A 20,254-nucleotide genomic window follows, 5' to 3' on the forward strand; every position below is an offset into this window, starting at 1 on the left:
CTCGTATAATGTTTGTTCAAAAGAATAAGTTGCAAAGCTTATATTTATATTTCAATACCTAAAACATTACAGCTTGGCTTAACAGTGATGATTCAATTTTAAAATCATAAAGATCAAGCAGTTTGACTGTGTTGCTTATATTATCATACCAATCTACTCAAAGTAACATAATGCGCATCGAAGAGTAAATTTGGGATTCCAGGTTAAAGTCAAAATAACTTTAGATTTTTCTTTTATTTTCAATTTTATATTTTAGTTCCTTTGTTTAAACAATAACCTGCGTAACTCACAGAAAATTCTATAAATATCCTTCAGAATATATCGTTATTGTACAATTAAATTAGGGTGGGGCAGTCCTATCATATTTTAGCTAATTGCTTTATTTTATCCTTAACCTTTTTCATTAAACATATATTGGTGAATGAACGATAATCATAATCTTTTCTGTATTTCTTTAGATCATAACCATTTTTCACACTCATTCCAACATAAAAATGGTGCAATATATGTATCGTGAATAGTCTTTCATGCAATAAGATGTTTAAAATAACACTTTTGTTACAAGATTTAAGACATTTTCTTCCTTCTTCCTATTTGTAACAATAAACCCACGTTTTGGGGATTGTTCTTTGTTTTGTTTTTAAAACAATTCAAACCAATAAAGTATAACAAGAGAGTAAACCAAAACAATATTTGAAAAGGCGCATAGTGATAGACGTCTTCTACTCCAAACAGAGTCATGTTTTTCTATGTGGCTGCAAAATTTTTGTTTTTGCTGAGTACTGAAAGAGCATCGTCGTCCTCCGCAGAAAATGGTTTGTGTGAAAACAAATTCAGTGCGAATATAACGTGTTGAAGAAACTGATTCAGCTTGAGGAAATCATTTCGCATCAGAGCAAGAAAGTGGCATCGCTGATTGAAGATCTCAAGGGTTTGTTTAAATTTGCTATTTTATGTACCAGTCATGTAAATGTTATAAAGTAATTTAAGTATTTTAGTAATATATTTAGTTTAATACCATTTCGTAACTCTTAATATTGTGACTTCAACGTATGTACATGTAAATGCTTAAAAGTCATTTTGAGTATTTATTTAAGTCACATTGCTTATTCGTGATTATTAATAGTATCATTTCAAGGTGACAGTTTATTTTATTTTAATGATATTTTAAGATTCTACTTTAACCGCTAATGATTATTATTTAAAAAAAATGCACTCTTGATATCATAAATGTTTGCTGATATTGAATGCTTTTCTTGATTATTCGGTGTAAGTTAAGTCCTCATCATCAGACATATCCTCTTTATAAGTGATAGAATAAGTAAAATAGGTAAAAGTAGGTAAAAGTATCTCATTAGTAATAATGAAAGTGAACTCGTAATTCGTGTTTGTATTTTCATATGAAAGATCAAAAAACAAACTGTGACCTTATGAAATATTTGAAGATATTTAAAAATATGAAGCGAATTATCGTGTGCAATTAATTCATATCAATATAAGTATCATGTTTTCGCGTAACCGGTATGTCTATTTGATATCGCATTTTTGTTTTGCCTTTCTTCGCCTTTTGTTTCGGAATATTACGCCTCTCTGTCGCGTTATAACGCTTTAACGCCTTTAGTTTGTGTAATAATGCCTTTTCCTTCGCGTTACAACACCTTTTTTTTCACATTTCCATAATTTTATCTTATTCAACTTGATACTTTGATGCTTTTTGATGTGTAAGAAAATATTAATCAGTTAATGTTAAATTCAAGATATTTAAATATATGAATCTCTAAGCAGTGGTCGTAGCAATCGTTTCAATAATATCATGCAAGGAAAGCAAATTGTCAGAATGAATTTATAACTGGTTCTACTAAATATAATTTACATATTTTGTATATTATTCCAGGTGCAAGAGACACTATCGCTCAGTTGAACCAAACTATTCAAACAAACCAGAAGTCAGTTGATGGCACTACATATGTAAGATGGGGGAGAACAACATGCCCAGAGACAGCATATCAAGTTTACACTGGGTATGCAGCAGGGTCTAGTTTCTCTCATAGTGGAACCGCTGTCGACCCTTTGTGTCTACCAAAGAATCCTATATACGACAAATATACTCCAGGAGTTTATGATGGTGTTATTTACGGTGCAGTGTATGAAACATTCCTCCATTCAGCATGGAAACATTTAAATAACCAAGACATTCCGTGTTCAGTGTGTAGAATACCAAGGAATAACTTGTTGATGGTACCAGGACGAAATATCTGCCACGAATATTACAAACTGGAATACAAGAGCTATCTAATGTCAAGCCATCACAAGCATGTATCACCATCTCAATTTATCTGTATTGATGATGAGCCTGAAGTGTTACCTGGTGGTTATGCTAATCATGATGGCAAATTATTCTACTTCGTTAGTGGCAGTTGCGGATCTCTCAAATGTCCGCCATATAGAGAGGGTTTGCAGCTCACCTGTGCTGTTTGTTCATATTCATTTAATGCAAAGTCTTCAAATATCCAGCCATATAAGTAACTTAGAAAATGGTTATGGGTTTAAAGATATCAGTCTATTCATTTGCAATTTTTCAATTTGAATGGACATCACTTCAGACGAGTACTTAGTGTCTGCTATGTAATCGGGAAATCTATCCATCAAACATTATTTGAACTAACATGCTCGATATTATGTTTGCTTAAGAATTGCTAGTATCTGTTTAATATATTATTTTGTTATTCTTCAAAAATCTTATAAACCTATTAATCATTGTTTGTTGTGAATAAAATTTCATAAAATAATGCAAACATATAGCTTAATATATTATAAATCATCAGCACAGCAAAGTCTAAGTAATTATGTAGCAATAACAGCTAATTTCCATAACACAATATTGTCCTTAGCCAATGCGGATGGTCGCGTGACCAAAAACGTACAATGGGCTCATTAAATGGGATAAAAGCAATGTAATAATTCTGTTATTGGATACTTTGTAGCCCGATCTGTTTAGGTCTGAATGTCGAAAGATTTGTTTTGGGTGATGGATGCTTCCAAGCTATTCGAACTAGGGCAAAGCTGATTGATAATCTTTCTCCCTATTCCGGCGAAACATGCAACATCTGCTCCAAAGCTTTTCGAACTAGGGCAACGGTGATTGTAAAATATCAAAGCAAACTCAGTGGAACTTTATTTGCGTTGTTGCATGTGACAAACGTGTCGAAAATATCATCATATGGCCAAAAACAAAGTCTGCTGACCAGTATATAAGGAGCATATACGAGGATGCATCAATAAATTCGTAAACTTATTCAATAGCGGGGAAATGATTTAATTCAAGTACCTTAAATGATTACTCCTTCTCAAAGTAACGTCCCATGCACGATTTTCACTTGTCCCATCTCTCGACCCATGACTCGAACACGTGCTGTAGCCCGTCACGTGACATCTCCCGCAGCTGTCTGTCCACGGCACACCTCAGTTCCTCTCTTGACTCAAATTTCGTACCACGAAGACTGTTTTTTCAAAGTTGGAAACAGCCAGAAGTCACAAATTGCTAGGTCCGGGCTGTAGGGTGGGTGCGGTAACAGTTCGACGTCGAGTTTTTCTAGTGTATCCATGACAACGTGGCTTGAATGGATCGGCGCGTTGTCGTGATGAATTGGGACCTAAGTAGATGTGGGCGCTTTCTCTTTATTGCCGCCATGAGTTCCGTTTAAAGTAATGTTGCATAATAGTTCCCAGTGACTGTCGATTTCGGAAGAACAAAGTGGTTTGGCACAACATCGAATCTATCACAGAATATAATGACCATAACCTTTCCGGCTGACTTGGAAATTATCGCTTTTGTAGGGGAAGGCGAGGAAGGATGCTTCCAGACATAACTCTGACGTTTGCATTCCGGTTCAAAAAAGTGATTCCACGTTTCATCACATGTTATCACTCGATTTTGGAAGTAATCGCCTTCTTCACGATACCTCCTGTCGTACTGCCGACACATTTTCCCTTACCCCCATCTGCTCCCACGTCAACAAACGAGGCACCCATCTTGCTAAAACGCGGTGCATTCCTAATCTATCAGTCATAATGCCCTGAGCTGTACCATATGAAATAGCGAAATTATCTGCTACGTGTTCCACACTTACTCGCCTATCTTGGAGTATGTACTCCTGTATTGCAGCCACTGTTTCTTCATCTATTACAATCACTGGTCTACCTGCACGACTGTCGTCTTCAGTTGCCTTTTTCTATCGTTTTTAAACCGCTTGATCCACTTTGAAATGGCATCTTTTGCCAGAGCTGCCTCTCCATAAACTTTTTGCAAATCTTCACGAGACCTTCCGAGTTTTGTGTAAAATTTTATAACTTTGCGCTATTCGTTGACGCTGTGTGACGCCATTTTCTAACAGACGGTAATATCGTGACGTTATTTACGGTTTATGACGTCATAAGTGATGACGTCAAAGTTGTGTTCATATTACGATTCAATTTGAAATACTGTATGTGTATTTAAATTCGCGGAAGCAAATTTTCGCGGGAAGGTCCACTTTGGGGGTCTATACAAATATTCGCGCTTTTTTGAATTCGCGGAGGTGACTGCCGAAAATCATTAATTCGCGTAGACCATTCAGGTTAAAAAGGAAAATTACTGTAATCATCGTGGGGAGTTCACAGTTATTTTCAATACCAAGTGTCAAACCATACTCTATATTGTACAGAAAAAGAACATTGTCTAGCGGACAGATAGCAAACAAATGAATGCCCGTTAACGTGCATAATTTTTCACAGTTTGCGTCATAAACGTCTTGACATCTGATCAGATCATGTTTTGTTTTTTCTGAACAAACAATTAGAAGAAAAAAACATTAACGATTTTAAATGATGAATAACTTGGAAAAAAAAAACACAATTACTCAGTAAAGATTTAAATAAAAAGTGTGAAAGCATATCACACGCTGATATACATTGTTCTATAAGAGCGCGAAAATATGACTATTAAGAAATTATTGGTGTAGAAATATTCGCGCTAAACATGAATTCGCGGATCGAATGTCACCGCGAAGATCGCGAAAATTTGAAGCCCGCGAATATTTCTACACATACAGTAATCTGTTTTCACAGCATTTAAAGTTTCATTTTAAACGGACCAGTAGTTTTGACGCTATTGAATTAGTTTACGAATTTATTAATGCATCTTCGTATAATGCGTTCATTTCTCAACACACAACGTACATTGTATGTAGCTTTAAGTTGCTAATAGCAAATAATTGAGCAATGTACTGCTCCATGGCAAGCTAACCACGTTTTCTAAATGTTTCTTTTTATTATTGTTTAACCATTTCTTTGTGTTCTTTCCATCTTTGACACACAAGTCGTTTGTAGAAATGTCAGGCAGCTATGTACTTCAGGTAATATAATGTAATTTTCAAACCTATGTCTTTGCAAATACCGGAACTTTGGAAAAATGTATCACAGTTTTATAGGGTGTTTTTCACTCGTTCACCTGCTCGTGACTATATAAAGTTGGTCTTCTATACGATTTGAAACAATGCCGGCAAATAAACACCTCAGAATTTTTTATTCCTGGAAGAACGTTGAAATACTTAAAATAGTGTAATGAAGTATTTAACCTATAATATTAGCGCAATATTGAACTGTAAAATATGCAATACATATTACATGTGCTTATCTTTTAAAGAAACGCTTTTTCTGCATCTTAAATACAAAAAAATCCAAAATAATTGTCAAAATCATATGACATTTTATGTATATAAATGGAAGTGATATTTTGCTGGTGAAATAAATTCTATATGTTGACATTTTGTATTTCTTTATTATTCTATTTTGTAAATACCTTTAAGCTGGTGTACACGTGCGTTATCAAAGCAGAATACTATAAACAAGAGAATGATGAATTCATTCAATCTGATACTTCTTCTTACTTTTAACTTTCAAATATCATATTTGTATGACTTCAAGGACAGGAAGCGAGTCACAAGTAATTTTAAATAAAACAAAATGACGAAATTGGAAGGCAATAAAATTGTTCCACCATTTTACTCATTAAATATGGTTCCACTATTGTACTCGTTTTTTAAAAGAAGAACAACTTCTTTATATAACTTTACAAAGGATGGAAATTGTTCATGACGGGCAAAATTACAATTGTACACAAGATGTCGTTGCTTAAAATGCGTTTCTTTTACCGAACACAAAGCGTTTTAGAAACTGTTCCCCAATTGAACTCATAACCTTAAAAAACAACTTTTTCCAATTATAGGCCTTAACCCATTACTTCATATACACGCCTTTTAACGCCTTTTTTACCCCCCCCCTTTTTTGTTGTCTCAAATGATGAAAAAACGCCTAATTTAGGCCCCAAACAATTGTTTTTGTTTGAGAAATGTTGTTAAAAAAAGTGACCTCTTTTTCGGCGAGGCCCCCCAACCAAAAGATACATCAGGGGGTTGCCAGAAGGGGGATGTGCCCCCTTCTGTTTGGGGGGTTTGAAGGGGGGCGGAGTCCCCCTCATCGCCAAGAAAATTTTGGACTTGTGAGAGGCTGTAAATGACCCCAGATTGATCATAAGGTAACGTGTAACCAATGCTGAAAAGCATTTGACTCTATCTCAATCCATTGAGAAGTTGCAGCACTTTGAAATCAATTTTGATGGAAAAAATCAGCACAAAATAGTGATTTTTGGCAATTTTGAGATGTCCCCTCGTTGCAATGGTAACAGAAAATTTAAGCCTGAGCATGCTGTTGCAAGGGCAATGGTCCAGTCAACATTTGTGCAAGGGGGATGTGCCCCCTTCTGTTTGGGGGGTTTGAAGGGGGGCGGAGTCCCCCTCATCGCCAAGAAAATTTTGGACTTGTGAGAGGCTGTAAATGACCCCAGATTGATAATAAGGTACCGTGTAACCAATGCTGAAAAGCATTTGACTCTATCTCAATCCATTGAGAAGTTGCAGCACTTTGAAATCAATTTTGATGGAAAAATCAGCACAAAACAGTGATTTTTGGCAATTTTGAGATGTCCCCTCGTTGCCATGGTAACAGAAAATTTAAGCCTGAGCATGCTGTTGCAAGGGCAAAGGTCCAGTCAACATTTGTGCCAAGTTTGATTAGTGTTGAAGCAGTTTTTATAGTATTATAGCAATTTGAACTTGTAACGGGAGACTTTTCAATGAAAACAGCCATTTTTCACAAAATGCTCATGAAGTAATGGGTTAATGAAAAAAATAAAAAAATCTACAAAACAACAATTTTTCTTCAAATTTATATGAGAGGCCATGTTTAAACATGAAAAAACGCGATTTAGGGTAATTTCAAGTATTTTCATCATTTTCTGTTAACCCATTACTTCATATACACGCCTTTTAACGCCTTTTTCACCCCCCCTTTTTTTGTTGTCTCAAATGATGAAAAAATGCCTTATTTAGGCCCCAAACACTTGTTTTTGTTTGAGAAATGTTGTTAAAAAAAGTGACCTCTTTTTCGGCGCGGCCTCCCAACCAAAAGATACATTAGGGGGTTGCCAGAAGGGGTATGTGCCCCCTTTTGTTTGGGGGGGTTTGAAGGGGGGCGGAGTCCCCCTCATCGCCAATAAAATTTTGGACTTGTGAGAGGCTGTAAATGACCCCAGATTGATAATAAGGTAACGTGTAACCAATGCTGAAAAGCATTTGACTCTATCTCAATCCATTGAGAAGTTGCAGCACTTTGAAATCAATTTTGATGGAAAAAATCAGCACAAAATAGTGATTTTTGGCAATTTTGAGATGTCCCCTCGTTGCCATGGTAACAGAAAATTTCAGCCTGAGCATGCTGTTGCAAGGGCAATGGTCCAGTCAACATTTGTGCCAAGTTTGATTAGTGTTGAAGCAGTTTTTATAGTATTATAGCAATTTGAACTTGTAACGGGAGACTTTTCAATGAAAACAGCCATTTTTCACAAAATGCTCATGAAGTAATGGGTTTATGAAAAAAATAAAAAAATCTACAAAACAACAATTTTTCTTCAAATTTATATGAGAGGCCATGTTTAAACATGAAAAAACGCGATTTAGGGTAATTTCAAGTATTTTCATCATTTTCTGTTAACCCATTACTTCATATACACGCCTTTTAACGCCTTTTTCACCCCCCCCCTTTTTTGTTGTCTCAAATGATGAAAAAATGCCTTATTTAGGCCCCAAACACTTGTTTTTGTTTGAGAAATGTTGTTAAAAAATGTGACCTCTTTTTCCGCGCGGCCTCCCAACCAAAAGATACATTAGGGGGTTGCCAGAAGGGGGATGTGAGAGGCTGTAAATGACCCCAGATTGATCATAAGGTAACGTGTAACCAATGCTGAAAAGCATTTGACTCTATCTCAATCCATTGAGAAGTTGCAGCACTTTGAAATCAATTTTGATGGAAAAAATCAGCACAAAATAGTGATTTTTGGCAATTTTGAGATGTCCCCTCGTTGCCATGGTAACAGAAAATTTCAGCCTGAGCATGCTGTTGCAAAGGCAATGGTCCAGTCAACATTTGTGCCAAGTTTGATTAGTGTTGAAGCAGTTTTTATAGTATTATAGCAATTTGAACTTGTAACGGGAGACTTTTCAATGAAAACAGCCATTTTTCACAAAATGCTCATGAAGTAATGGGTTAACAGAGAGAGCTACAAAGTAACCAATAACAGAAAAAAACGTGGCTTTTATACTAGTGTTCCTTGCGTCCTAGTTTTAGATATAAATTTAACGTTTACAAACTGTATGCTTACCCCTATTATATTGCTTTTATCGAGCGTTCAACCCGCAATTCTATGAGCCCATTGTACGATTTTTGTCACATGATCATCTGCAGTGTTAACTATCCCAAGAATTTGTAATAACCATTTTATCGATGACACATCAATTTGGAACCATATATAAGGCTCAAAGGTTATAAAGAAATTAATCTCAAACTCAATTCAATTTGTCAGAAACCAACGCAGAATGTATTGTTATCAATAAAAGTCTTAAGTTTTGTGTCAAATGTTTTATATCGTCGAGGCCATTTTTTGATATTTTTGTAACTACCCACATAATCTTAAAGAGTATTGCAAGCTCTACTACTTTATAAAGGCAAACTTTTGACTGTTTATATGAAATTTTCTGTTTTTCTATATTGAAATACATCAAATTTTAACATTTCGAAATTCAAAGCTGGACAAATCCATTACAAAAATTCAGTATTGATCGCAGTACACTTGAAACTTTATATCTTTCTTTGTCCGACCTCTTCTTGAATACTCAGGTGCAGACAGGGATAATATATCTCAACAAGATGAATTTAAGCTAGGAAAATCAAACTTGGAGCCTGTCCTATAATAACCGTAACAACGAACCTTGTTTCTTTCTCAAATCGTTTTGAAGATGACTTGCTTACGACCTCTTAATGTTAAGCGCTAAAACACTAACAGACTGTACTATTATATAAAATGTTCAATCACCTATCTCAACAATATCTTTTCCGTGGTTCCTCCCTACAGTAGAACACATTTCATTAAAATACAATTAACAAATTTGCAAATTACATTTATAATGTCTTGAAATATCTTCTGTCAAACTCAACTCTACTGTAATTATTTTTACTGTCTTCGATTAAAAAAGAATGGAACGATCTCCAAGTCGAACTAAGAGATTAACTATTTCATCATCCATTGAAATTTAAAAATAAAAGATTAAAAAGAAACAAACAAATGAAGATGTCTAGAAAGCCATGTAACCATCTTTTACAAATTTGTGAAATATTGATTACGATGATAGTTTTAAAGAAAGCTTTTTTTAAAGAAAGCTTCATACTCAGATCGTAAAATATTTTTATGTACTTTGATAAGCAAATGAAAAGATGACAATAAATGCAATAAATGAATAAGAAAATAAAAATAAGAATTATAAATAAATAAATAGATAAATAAAATCACAGCAAAGCAAGATTAACCAGAATCTGACGAACGTACAAATTGGTTTATAGAAAAGTTTAACGAATAAAAAAAGGTTGGTTTAAATATAATTTTTATGTAATTTTGTTGTAATTAATGCTTTTCATGGATTTCATTTTCTCAAAATGTTAATACTTCACAACAGCAGGTGTCAAGTACCGTGTGGCAGCTGTAAAATGTTACTCCGTACTTTACTTCAGTGTTGTTGTAAAGTTTTTCTGGTTCTTCGGAATAATTAATTATAGCATTTTTAAGCGTAAAAAGATTGAATTCCGCTCAAGCCAGTGCTAGAGGTGTCAGTGATGTTGTACTTTTTCATTATCTCTCATGTACAGACTCAGTTAAACAGAGTCTTTCTTGTACTCTTTTGCGATTAATGCTTCCGAGGGGTCACCTTTTCTCCAGATTTTTAAAATCCAATCTGCTTTGAACGGCCAGGTATTTTAGTGTGAAACTGTGCTACGACTGTGATAAGTGGGTACTTCAGTTGAAAATAAATAATGTTTAACATTAAACATTGTTCAAAAAGTCTTTGCGAAATGATCAATGAAATGATAAATGCTCAATTTTAATCAAATAAGGGTCATTCTTTAAGTCAGTTGAATTTTACGGAAACGTCTGTATGTAGTAGAAAAAGGCTTAGGCGAAACAGTATCTCAAACAGGCGTCATAAAATGCTTTCACATGCATAATATGGCCAAACCTGGGCCCATGCGATCTACTGTGGCGGGAAAAAGGCAAGATTATTCGTATGTTGGAGAGTGAACTGTTTTACAAAAGTTTAAGACAATAATTTCCAACAGATGGGTCTATGTGGAAAGAGTCCGACATGCCGATCGAGACTTCCACAGATGAAACTTTTTCAAACTACGTGTAACTTGCACCGATTGAATGCCTAACAGACATTTCAATAATCTTATCTACTACAAAAGTTTATCAAATATTAATTATATTTTTCTTCAGGCTTTCCTTGCCACTTTGACTGGTAGAAAATTGATTTGTAAATGATTTCATAAAAATAAAAATTCTACTAGTATTTAATAGCTTTATAAAAATACTCAAACTGATCTGTCAATCTTCTTACATAACTTATATAATATTCTATATCTGATCCGGATCCTTTTATCTATATCATTAATAAATCTCTATTACATTAATAGTTATCAAGATACATTCTAGAACTAATCTCTCCCGAATGAAATTGTTTCACTGAGAGCAGGGGAAGGAATCTCGTAGTAAGATTTTACAACAACGATACAAAAATGATAATTATAATATTTTTAAACTTTGATCATGTGCTCTCTTCAAGACCCCAAACTCGACTCACTCTTTCTGCACTTGCACTAAAACTGAGGTATCTATATGTATGGACGAATCCATTTTACATTAAATCTACAGGTTATCCTATTATTTTATGCTTACACTATATCAAATCGTTTTTTCTTACGTTGCTATTCAAATAACGAGCGTCTTCCGAGCTTCTTCTGAACTCTTCTATAAAAAGCTATAATAAATATTTGAACTTATTAACAAATGACAACAAAATGTAATTATTCAAAGTTCAAATAAAATGTAACTATGTTTGATATGTAAAAAACGGTTTTCCTATTTAATCAAACCAACCCCATAAACAATAAGTTATTTTGAAGTATTAATGACGACCAATGATCAAAGGTTTGTCCCATGATATTGATCATTTTACGAACAAGGAAAATCGAGTATAGCTAGCCATGGGTTTAAGGAATAATCTATTTTCATTGTGTTTAGAACGACAATATGCTCAATATGTTGCGTATAAATTAATCTACCTATGAATTAATATCTTCCCGCGCTTTAAAACGGATGGTTTTACATTGCCACTATATAGACCCACGTTATGTTTTACGTAATAACAGTTGTGCGCTTTAATGTACGACTTGCTTTCTAATCCTACTCATCATTTTTTTTTAACCCAAAGCTCATGTATAAAGTCAACAGTTTCTTATCTCATACCAATAAATATTGTAGGTCTGCTTCACCAACCTGCTGACTCATTAGTACTGATCAGGGGAAGTAAGAGTTACTGATATGCTACACCTATCGCCGCGGTTACTTACCCTGATCAGAAAAGTCCGTTGAAAATGACCCATTGGGTCATTAAACATACGGGTTATTAAGCGGGATCAAAATGTAATGTTACACCAAGATTCAAGATTTTATTAAGGCACAAACATAATGTCTATTGCCATAAACAATAATGGCGTGTATACATACATATAAACATATAAACATATTAACAAATGCATAAAACATCTAAATACGAGAAAAGTAATATTACATATATAATATCACAGTCATGAAATAAATATTAAGACTATAATAATTAATGTTTGAAATTAGTTGAAATTAGCTACCAGTTGTTTCTCTAGCTAAAGTTGCATAGTAAATAAATTGAGATAATTTCTTTATAACATTCTGTTGTGAGTTATTCATTAACATTTTAAATTTGTGTACATTTGGCCAAGAGCAGTAGTATTTAGGTTAATATTTCTTCGTAGATCAATGTAATACGGACAAGCAAGTAAAAAATGATATTCCGTTTCCACTACGTTCATATTGCATTTTAAACTAACATTCATGTTAACCATGACATGCGATTACATTTTATTACTTACCACTACCGTCAATGAACAGGCTTAATCAAACCAAGCTTGCAACATTTTAAGTTTTGCCGTTTTAGGTGTTCTTCAATGATTCTGTTTTTTTTATTCTCTACTTTATAGATTGCTAAAATATGTAGCTATTTAGAAAATATCTTACACGCCCAAATAGTGTAGATCTAAAACGTTTTATCTTATATTTCATCACCAATTCACTATGATAGAAACATTTATAATTGACACTTCAGCTAATTTACAAAAACGTATAATTACGGCAGTGAAGGCTTGAAACATTGACAAGCCCATTTGGTAAGAATTAAGAAACTGTTTAATCGTGTGCTAGTTTGTTCCTTATAAAATAAATATCTTTTACATATGCAAACACACATCTAAAAAGTAATTCTCTGAACACTCGTATAATGTTTGTTTAACAGAATGAGTTGCAAAGCTTATTTTTACATTTTAACACCTAAAACACTACAGCTTGGCTTAACAGTGATGATAAAATTCTAAAAGCATAAATATCAAGCAGTTGGACTGTGTTGCTTATATTATCAAACAAATCACTACCGTCTACTTAGCATAAGTAGCATAATGCGCATCCAAGTGTAAATTTGGGGTTTCCAGGTTAAAGTCATAATAACTTTAGATTTTTCTATTTTTTCATTTTATATTCTAGTTCATTTGTTTAAACAATAACCTACGCAGCTCACAGAAAATTCTATAAATATCCTTCAGAATATATCGTTATTGTTTAATTAAAATAGGATAGGACAGTCCTATGAATTTTTTAGGCAATTGTTATATTTATCCTAAACATTTTCCTTAAGCAAATATTGTCCAATGATCATTACAATAGTCAATCTTTTAAAATATATAGTCAATTCAGCTCAACTCGAAAATGAGAAAAATGGGCATAATGTGACTTTAATATAAAAAGTACCTATCACAGAAAGGAATTAATTACTAGTTAAATACACATCACCGTAACATGTTTTATTAAGGACTTAAATTAGGCCTTGGAAAACGATAATCATAATCTTTTTCTTGATTTCTTTAAATCATGGCCATTTTCACGCTTATAACAACATTAAAGTGTTGAAACATGTGTATCGTGAATAGTCTTTAATGCAATAAGATGTTTTTAATAACACCTTTTGTTACAAGATTTAAGACATTTTCTTCCTTCTTCCTTTTTATAACAATAAACCCACGTTTTAGGGATTGTTCTTTGTTTTGTTTTTAAACCAGTTTAAACCAATTAAGCATATTAACAAGAGAGTAAAACAAAACAATATTCGCTTTGAAAAGGATCATAGTGATAGATGTCCTCAACTCCAAACAGAATCATGTTTTTCTATGTGGCTGCAAAAATTTTCTTTTTGCTGAGTATTGAAAGAGCAGCGTCGTCTTCCGCAGAAAATGGTTTGTGTGAACACAAATTTCAGTGCGAATATAACGTGTTGAAGAAACTGATTCAGCTTGAGGAAAACTTTTCGCATCAGAGCAAAAAAGTGGCATCGCTGATTGAAGAGCTCAAGGGTTTGTTTAAATTTGCTATTTTATGTACCAGTCATGTACATTTTATAAAGTAATTTACGTGTTTTAGTGATATATTCAGTTTAATACCATTTCGTAACTCTTAAAATTATGATTTCAAAGTATGTACATGTAAATGCTACAACGTCATTTTGAGTATCTATTTAAGTCACATTGCTTATTCGTGATTCTTAATAGTATGATTTCAAGGTGACAGTTAATTTTATTTAATTGTTATTTTAAGATTCTATTTTAACCGCTACTGACAATTATTATTTACAAAACATGCACTCTTGGTATCATAAATGTTTGCTGATATTGAATGCCTTTCTTGACTATTCGGTGTAAGTTAAGTCCTCATCATCAGACATATCCTCTTTTTAAGTGATAGAATAGGTAAAATAGGTAAAAGTAGGTAAAAGTATCTCATTAGTAATAATGAAAGTGAACTCGTGTTTGTATCTTCATATAAAAGATAAAAAAAACAGACTGTGACATTATGAAATATTCGAAGATATTTAAAAACATGAAGCAAATATATCGTGTGCAATTAATTCATATCAATATAAGTATCATGTTTTCGCGTAACCGGTCCGTCTATTTAATTAGCATTAATATGTTTTAAGTTGTCATTGTAACGCATTTTGTTTTGCCTTTCTTTGCGTTTTGTTTCGGGATATTATGACTTTTGTCGCGTTATAACGTTTTTAGTTCATATATTTGCGTTATAAGGCTCTTTCTTTCGCGTTACAACGCTTTTTTTACACATTTCCAATATTTTATTTTATTTAACTTGATTCTTTTATGCTTCTTGATGTGTAAAAAATATTTATCAATTAATGATGAATTCAAGATATTTGAATACATGGATTTCAAAGCAGTGATAGTAACAATCGTTTCAATAATATCATGCAAGAAAAGCAAATTGTCAGAATTCATTTATAACTGGCTTTACGAAATATAATTTATATATTTTGTATATTATTCCAGATGCAAGAGCCACTATCGTTCAGTTGAACCAAACTATTCAAACAAACCAGAAAGCAGCTGATGGCACTACATACGTAAGATGGGGGAGAACAATATGCCCTGAGACTGCATATCAAGTTTACACTGGGTACGCAGCAGGATCTCATTACTCTCATAGTGGAACCGCTGTCGATCCTTTGTGTCTACCAAAGAATCCTATATACGACAAATATAGTCCTGGAGTTTTTGATGGTATTATATACGGTGCAGAGTATGAAACATTCCTCCATTCAGCATGGAAACATTTAAATAACCAAGACATTCCGTGTTCAGTGTGTAGAATACCAAGGAATAACTTGTTGATGGTACCAGGACGAAATATCTGCCACGAAATTACCAACTGGAATACAAGGGATATCTAATGTCAAGCCATCACAAGCATGCATCACCATCTCAATTTATCTGTATTGATGATGAGCCTGAAGTGTTACCTGGTGGTTATGCCAATCATGATGGCAAATTATTCTACTTCGTTAGTGGCGGGTGTGGGTCACTCAAATGTCCGCCATATAGAGAGGGTTTGGAGCTCACCTGTGCTGTTTGTTCATATTCACCTAATGCCAAGTCTACAAATATCCAGCCATATAAGTAATTGGCAAAAATGGTTATGGTTTTGAAGATATCTTTTATTAATTAACAATTTCAAAGGACATTTTAAAGGACATCACATCTGCTATGTAATAGCAACCTTTATCGATCAATCATTATTCCAACAAACATGCTTGTTTAAAAAATATGATTAAAAAACAACAATTTTTTGTTGAATTTTGTTTTGAAAACTATCTAGAATGATAGAAAATGGTCTAATTAAGACAATAAATACGAACACATATCTTTAATTCAGTCATTAACGCTGTAGAGACGTTTAAAGTGTTGTATATGTGACGTCAAAAAGTAGCGCTAAACATCGCGTGCAAAACAAGACGCATATATTAATAATAAATATATTACTGCGCTCTCTATTATTGCAGTTGCGTAGGAAGCAAGGGGATTCGTGACATTTTTTTTATAATAAAATTAAATGAAAAGGTGAATTTTTCGTTTTTCGTGAAATATGGTTTATATTAGCATTTACATGATCAAATACCACATATTTCGTGAAAATATATTCCATATTTGACTCAAACGAAAAAATATCCTCTTGACATTCGTTCAGGTTGTAATATCATCATGGCATTTAAGCGATATAATCTAAAATTTTATAAATAGTTTATGCCTTTTGATAACGATTTGCTAAATTGTCGACACAACCAACTTTATTGACTTTTCGCCCAAAATTATTGATGGTTCGTCCCACTTTAAAATCATTATATGAAACGTACTTAAAATCATTAGAATTCATAAATAATTAACTTCAATGGATGTTTTGGTATATATAGGAAACAAATTGTCTTCTTTGTTAATCACTAAGAACAGACATCGGAATATTAATTTGTCGGACTTTCAGTATTGAAAATGTTAACGATTGACCTCAGTTCAGTCATGACCATTCTCCGTCCATACCAACCCCTCCAAATATCTACGTTTTTGGAAATATTAGTGAACGTGTCAATGTTGATAACTAAACCTGTGTTAGTTTTCAGCGTTGAGAATTGACCCTGCTAACAATTCAACATTAATTTTGGTCAAAAGGTCAATGATATCAATTGCTAAATTTTGATCAAATATGGGCCATTATTTAACACTTTGCTATGTTTAGGTGTGTAGTAGTAAAAAGCGTATAAAATAAGGAACAGAATGTTTCACAGGCGTTATAAAAATACTTTCATAAGCATGATATGGCAAAACCTGGGCCCATGTGAACAACCTCGGGGAGAATAACAAGATTATCTTTTTGTTGGAGAGGGAACTGTTTCAAGAAAGTTTAAGACAATAACTTCCAACAGATGGGTCTATGTGGTAAGCGTCGGACATGCCGATCGAGACTTCAAAATATTAAAATTTTCACGCGTTTTGTCCAAGTATAGCGTGAAAATATTGTCTTAACGATGCGTATACACAATATTGTAATGGTCAGTTTTTGAAATGTATATAGTATCTGCACGTGTTATGCGTGCGATATCGTGTTAGTATATATAGGGGTTTTACAGTAGGTTTAATTCAGTCTACCGGACACTAGCGCATTGTTCAGTCGGTTTTATCCAATTTTTGATATTTGCTGTGCGGACCACGTGGCATTAGAGATTGAAGAAAATCAATTATTGACTAGGATGGAGGCTCTTGTTTCAAATAAGTTGGCTGCTTTTGAAAAGAAGATTTGTGAAACGCAGAAACAGCTTGCTGAGGCTTAGATAGCTAAATTTCAACAGAGCTTTGTTTCCAATGACAATTATCAATTTCGAAAGAAAGGAAATGAGGAGCAGTTTAAGATTAATTTCAAAGTGCTGGGCAGTCTACGTGAGGCAGAGGGTCAGCTTAGTGACATGGCAGCTGAGGGTTCGTCAAAAGCAGAGGCAGTTCGGCAGAAAGTTGTCGAAGGTATGAGCACTCTTATTCACCGTCAAAAGCTAATAAAGTTAGCTGACTCAACTGATTTGGGCTGGAGGGTTGTAAATGAATACGAGGCACACCCGCTAGCCGAAGATTCGGATGATGAAAAGGAGATATATCGAGCCCAGCTTCATGCGGACCGTAAAGCCAAGCAGGAAAGACGGGCCAGGACTAAGCGGAATACTCCATATGTAGTTCCGGCAACCAGTTCACCTTCAGGCGCACGTATTCAGACGATGGGTCGAAAACCGGGCTTGTGTTTTCGTTGTGGGAAACCAGGGCATTGGCAGGCGGACTGTAAGATGAGATCTACGGAGGTACAGGATGCTAAAGCGTCTCAGATAAGTAGATTTTATGTAAATCCTGTTTCATTGTTGAATAATTGGTCAAATAAGAAAGTTTTTGATAGTAGATCAAGAGAGAACAATGAAAAGGTTCTATCTCCAGTTGGCAAACTGCGGGAAAATATTTCCTATTGGGAAAAAGCAGGCGCAAGTAGCTTTGTATTAGAGGTTATAAAAGAAGGCTTTAAGCTGCCTTTGAAAGTTTTACCTAAGAAAAAAGTTTTAAAAATAATAAGTTGCGCTGGAAATCGTATTTTTGTTTTGGAAGAAATTAGAAAATTATTAGTCAAGGGGTGTATCACAGAGGTTACAACTGCCCCACATGTAGTTAATCCTTTAACCGTTGCTTTTAGCAGGTCCGGGAAGCCCCGTTTGGTATTAGATTGTAGACACGTGAATCTTGATTTGTTCAAATATAAATGTACATTTGAAGATCAATCGGTAGCAAAATCATTATTTTCTACTGGAAATTACTTATTTACATTTGATTTAAAGTCTGCTTACCACCATATTGAGATATTCAGAAACCATCGAACATTTTTAGGGTTTTCATGGGAAGAAGATGGTATAAAAACATTTTACATATTTAATGTATTGCCTTTTGGTATATGTGTAGCAGGGTATATCTTTACAAAAGTATTAAGGGAAGTTGTTAAGTATTGGCGCTCTATGGGCCATAGGATTGTACTTTTTCTTAGATGATGGTATGGGAGGGGACGTTTCCTTTCAAAATCTTCTGTTTGAGTGATTTTATTAGACATGACTTGCAGGCATTTGGGTTTTTTATTAGCAGACGATAAAATGTTTTTGGAAAACTTCTCAAACTGTCGTCTGGCTTGGTTTCGTTTGGGAATACACAATTAGGCAACATATCTGTTACAGATGAAAGAAATAAAAACGTTTTGAGATTTTTTATGTTCTATTATTAAGAATGTGACTGAGGGTACAACTTTGATTCATGCACGAAAAGTTGGCGTGTCTCATTGGCCAGTTAATGTCTATGAAAAGTGTTGTTAGGACAGATAGTGAGACTGAGGTCACGTGCTATGTATGCATGTTTGAATCAAATGGCGAGCTGGAATGCTCTTGTTTCTATAAATGCTGACGTTTTATCAGAAATGTTGTTCTGGAAGGAACATATTAAAAAATTGAATTTTTGCGATATAGATAATGCAGTTAATTCGTGTATGTACGAGAGTACAGTGTTCACCGATGCAAGTGACGTCGGTTTTGGGGGCTATATAGAGGGTGTGACCGATAGCGAGGTCACCGGAAGTTGGTCCGAGTCCGAGAGTATGACTAGCTCCACGTGGAGAGAACTTGAGAGTGTAAACAGGATGCTATTAAGTAATCTTAATGGTCTAAAGGGGAAATCTGTTATATGGAAGACTGATAATAAAAACGTACCGGTTATTCTCAGTACTGGTAGTTCTAAGCAGCATTTGCAAAAAATAGCTTTGAATGTAGATGAAATTTGCAGAAGAAGTGAAATCATTTTACTGCCTGAATGGGTACCTAGGTCGATAAATACGGAGGCAGATTTTTGAGCAGGTGCTGTGATAGCGATGACTGGGCGGTGCTTGATTGGATTTTTTTGCACTTGAACAGAAATGGGGGCACCACTCTATTGATAGGTTTGCTTGCGACTTTAATACGAAGTGTAAGGCTTTTAATTCGAGATTTTGGTGTCCTAATACAAGCGGTATAAATGCTTTAAACAAACATGGACGGGCCATGTGAATTGGTTGGTTCCACCACCTAGGCTTATCATTAAATGCATAGAAAAAGCTATTTCAGATAGGTGTACTTGTACGCTGATTGTTCCCATTTGGAGATCTGCAAATTATTGGCCGTTTATATTTCCGAACAGGAAAAGATTATGCTTCGTTTTTTATTAAAGACAGTTTTCAGTTCAAGCCTGGCGTGTTGACTAGGCGTGGTAGGGGTAGGAACGGTATTTTTGATGGGAGGCCTTTAAAATTTGGGTTGATGGCGTTAAGAATAGAAACAGGTGTTTAATGTCGTTTTATTTTTTCAGGTTTGAAAATAGAAGAGGCTATCATCGACAACATATATGAGGCAGGTGTATCTCCAGAAGGTTTTGGTGATTTACCTCGTAAAATGGCTGGACAACTATCGAATTCCCGTAGTGATAATAGAAACGTTAAATATTTGTCATATTTTAAAAAGTGGGAAAATTTCATCAAAGAAAAGGGAGGAAACTCTGTACCTGCGTCACCTATACACATAGCTTT

General features: G+C 34.3%; 1 protein-coding gene and 1 pseudogene across 1 annotated transcript; both read left to right on the top strand.

Annotated features, from left to right (window-relative positions):
* Positions 1 to 739: 739 nt before the first annotated feature.
* LOC132740675 (uncharacterized) lies at positions 740 to 2,526 on the top strand. The gene is made up of 2 exons (XM_060728619.1): positions 740 to 815; positions 1,895 to 2,526. The coding sequence occupies exons 1-2, from the start codon at positions 740 to 742 to the stop codon at positions 2,524 to 2,526; spliced, it is 708 nt and encodes a 235-aa protein (XP_060584602.1).
* Positions 2,527 to 13,818: 11,292 nt separating this feature from the next.
* Positions 13,819 to 15,923, top strand: LOC132740671 (uncharacterized; annotated as a pseudogene).
* The last annotated feature ends 4,331 nt before the right edge of the window (positions 15,924 to 20,254 follow it).

This window comes from Ruditapes philippinarum, unplaced genomic scaffold (assembly GCF_026571515.1).
Source record: "Ruditapes philippinarum isolate M1 unplaced genomic scaffold, ASM2657151v2 ctg861_1_1_1_1, whole genome shotgun sequence".
Taxonomy (NCBI): Eukaryota; Metazoa; Mollusca; class Bivalvia; order Venerida; family Veneridae; genus Ruditapes; species Ruditapes philippinarum.

Excerpts from the sequence above, each read along its gene's own strand:
- LOC132740675 (XM_060728619.1), top strand. The coding sequence starts at position 740 with ATGTTTTTCTATGTGGCTGCAAAATTTTTGTTTTTGCTGAGTACTGAA. Across the intron at positions 816-1,894 it reads GTCGTCCTCCGCAGAAAATG|GTGCAAGAGACACTATCGCT; the intron begins GTTTGTGTGAAA and ends ATATTATTCCAG.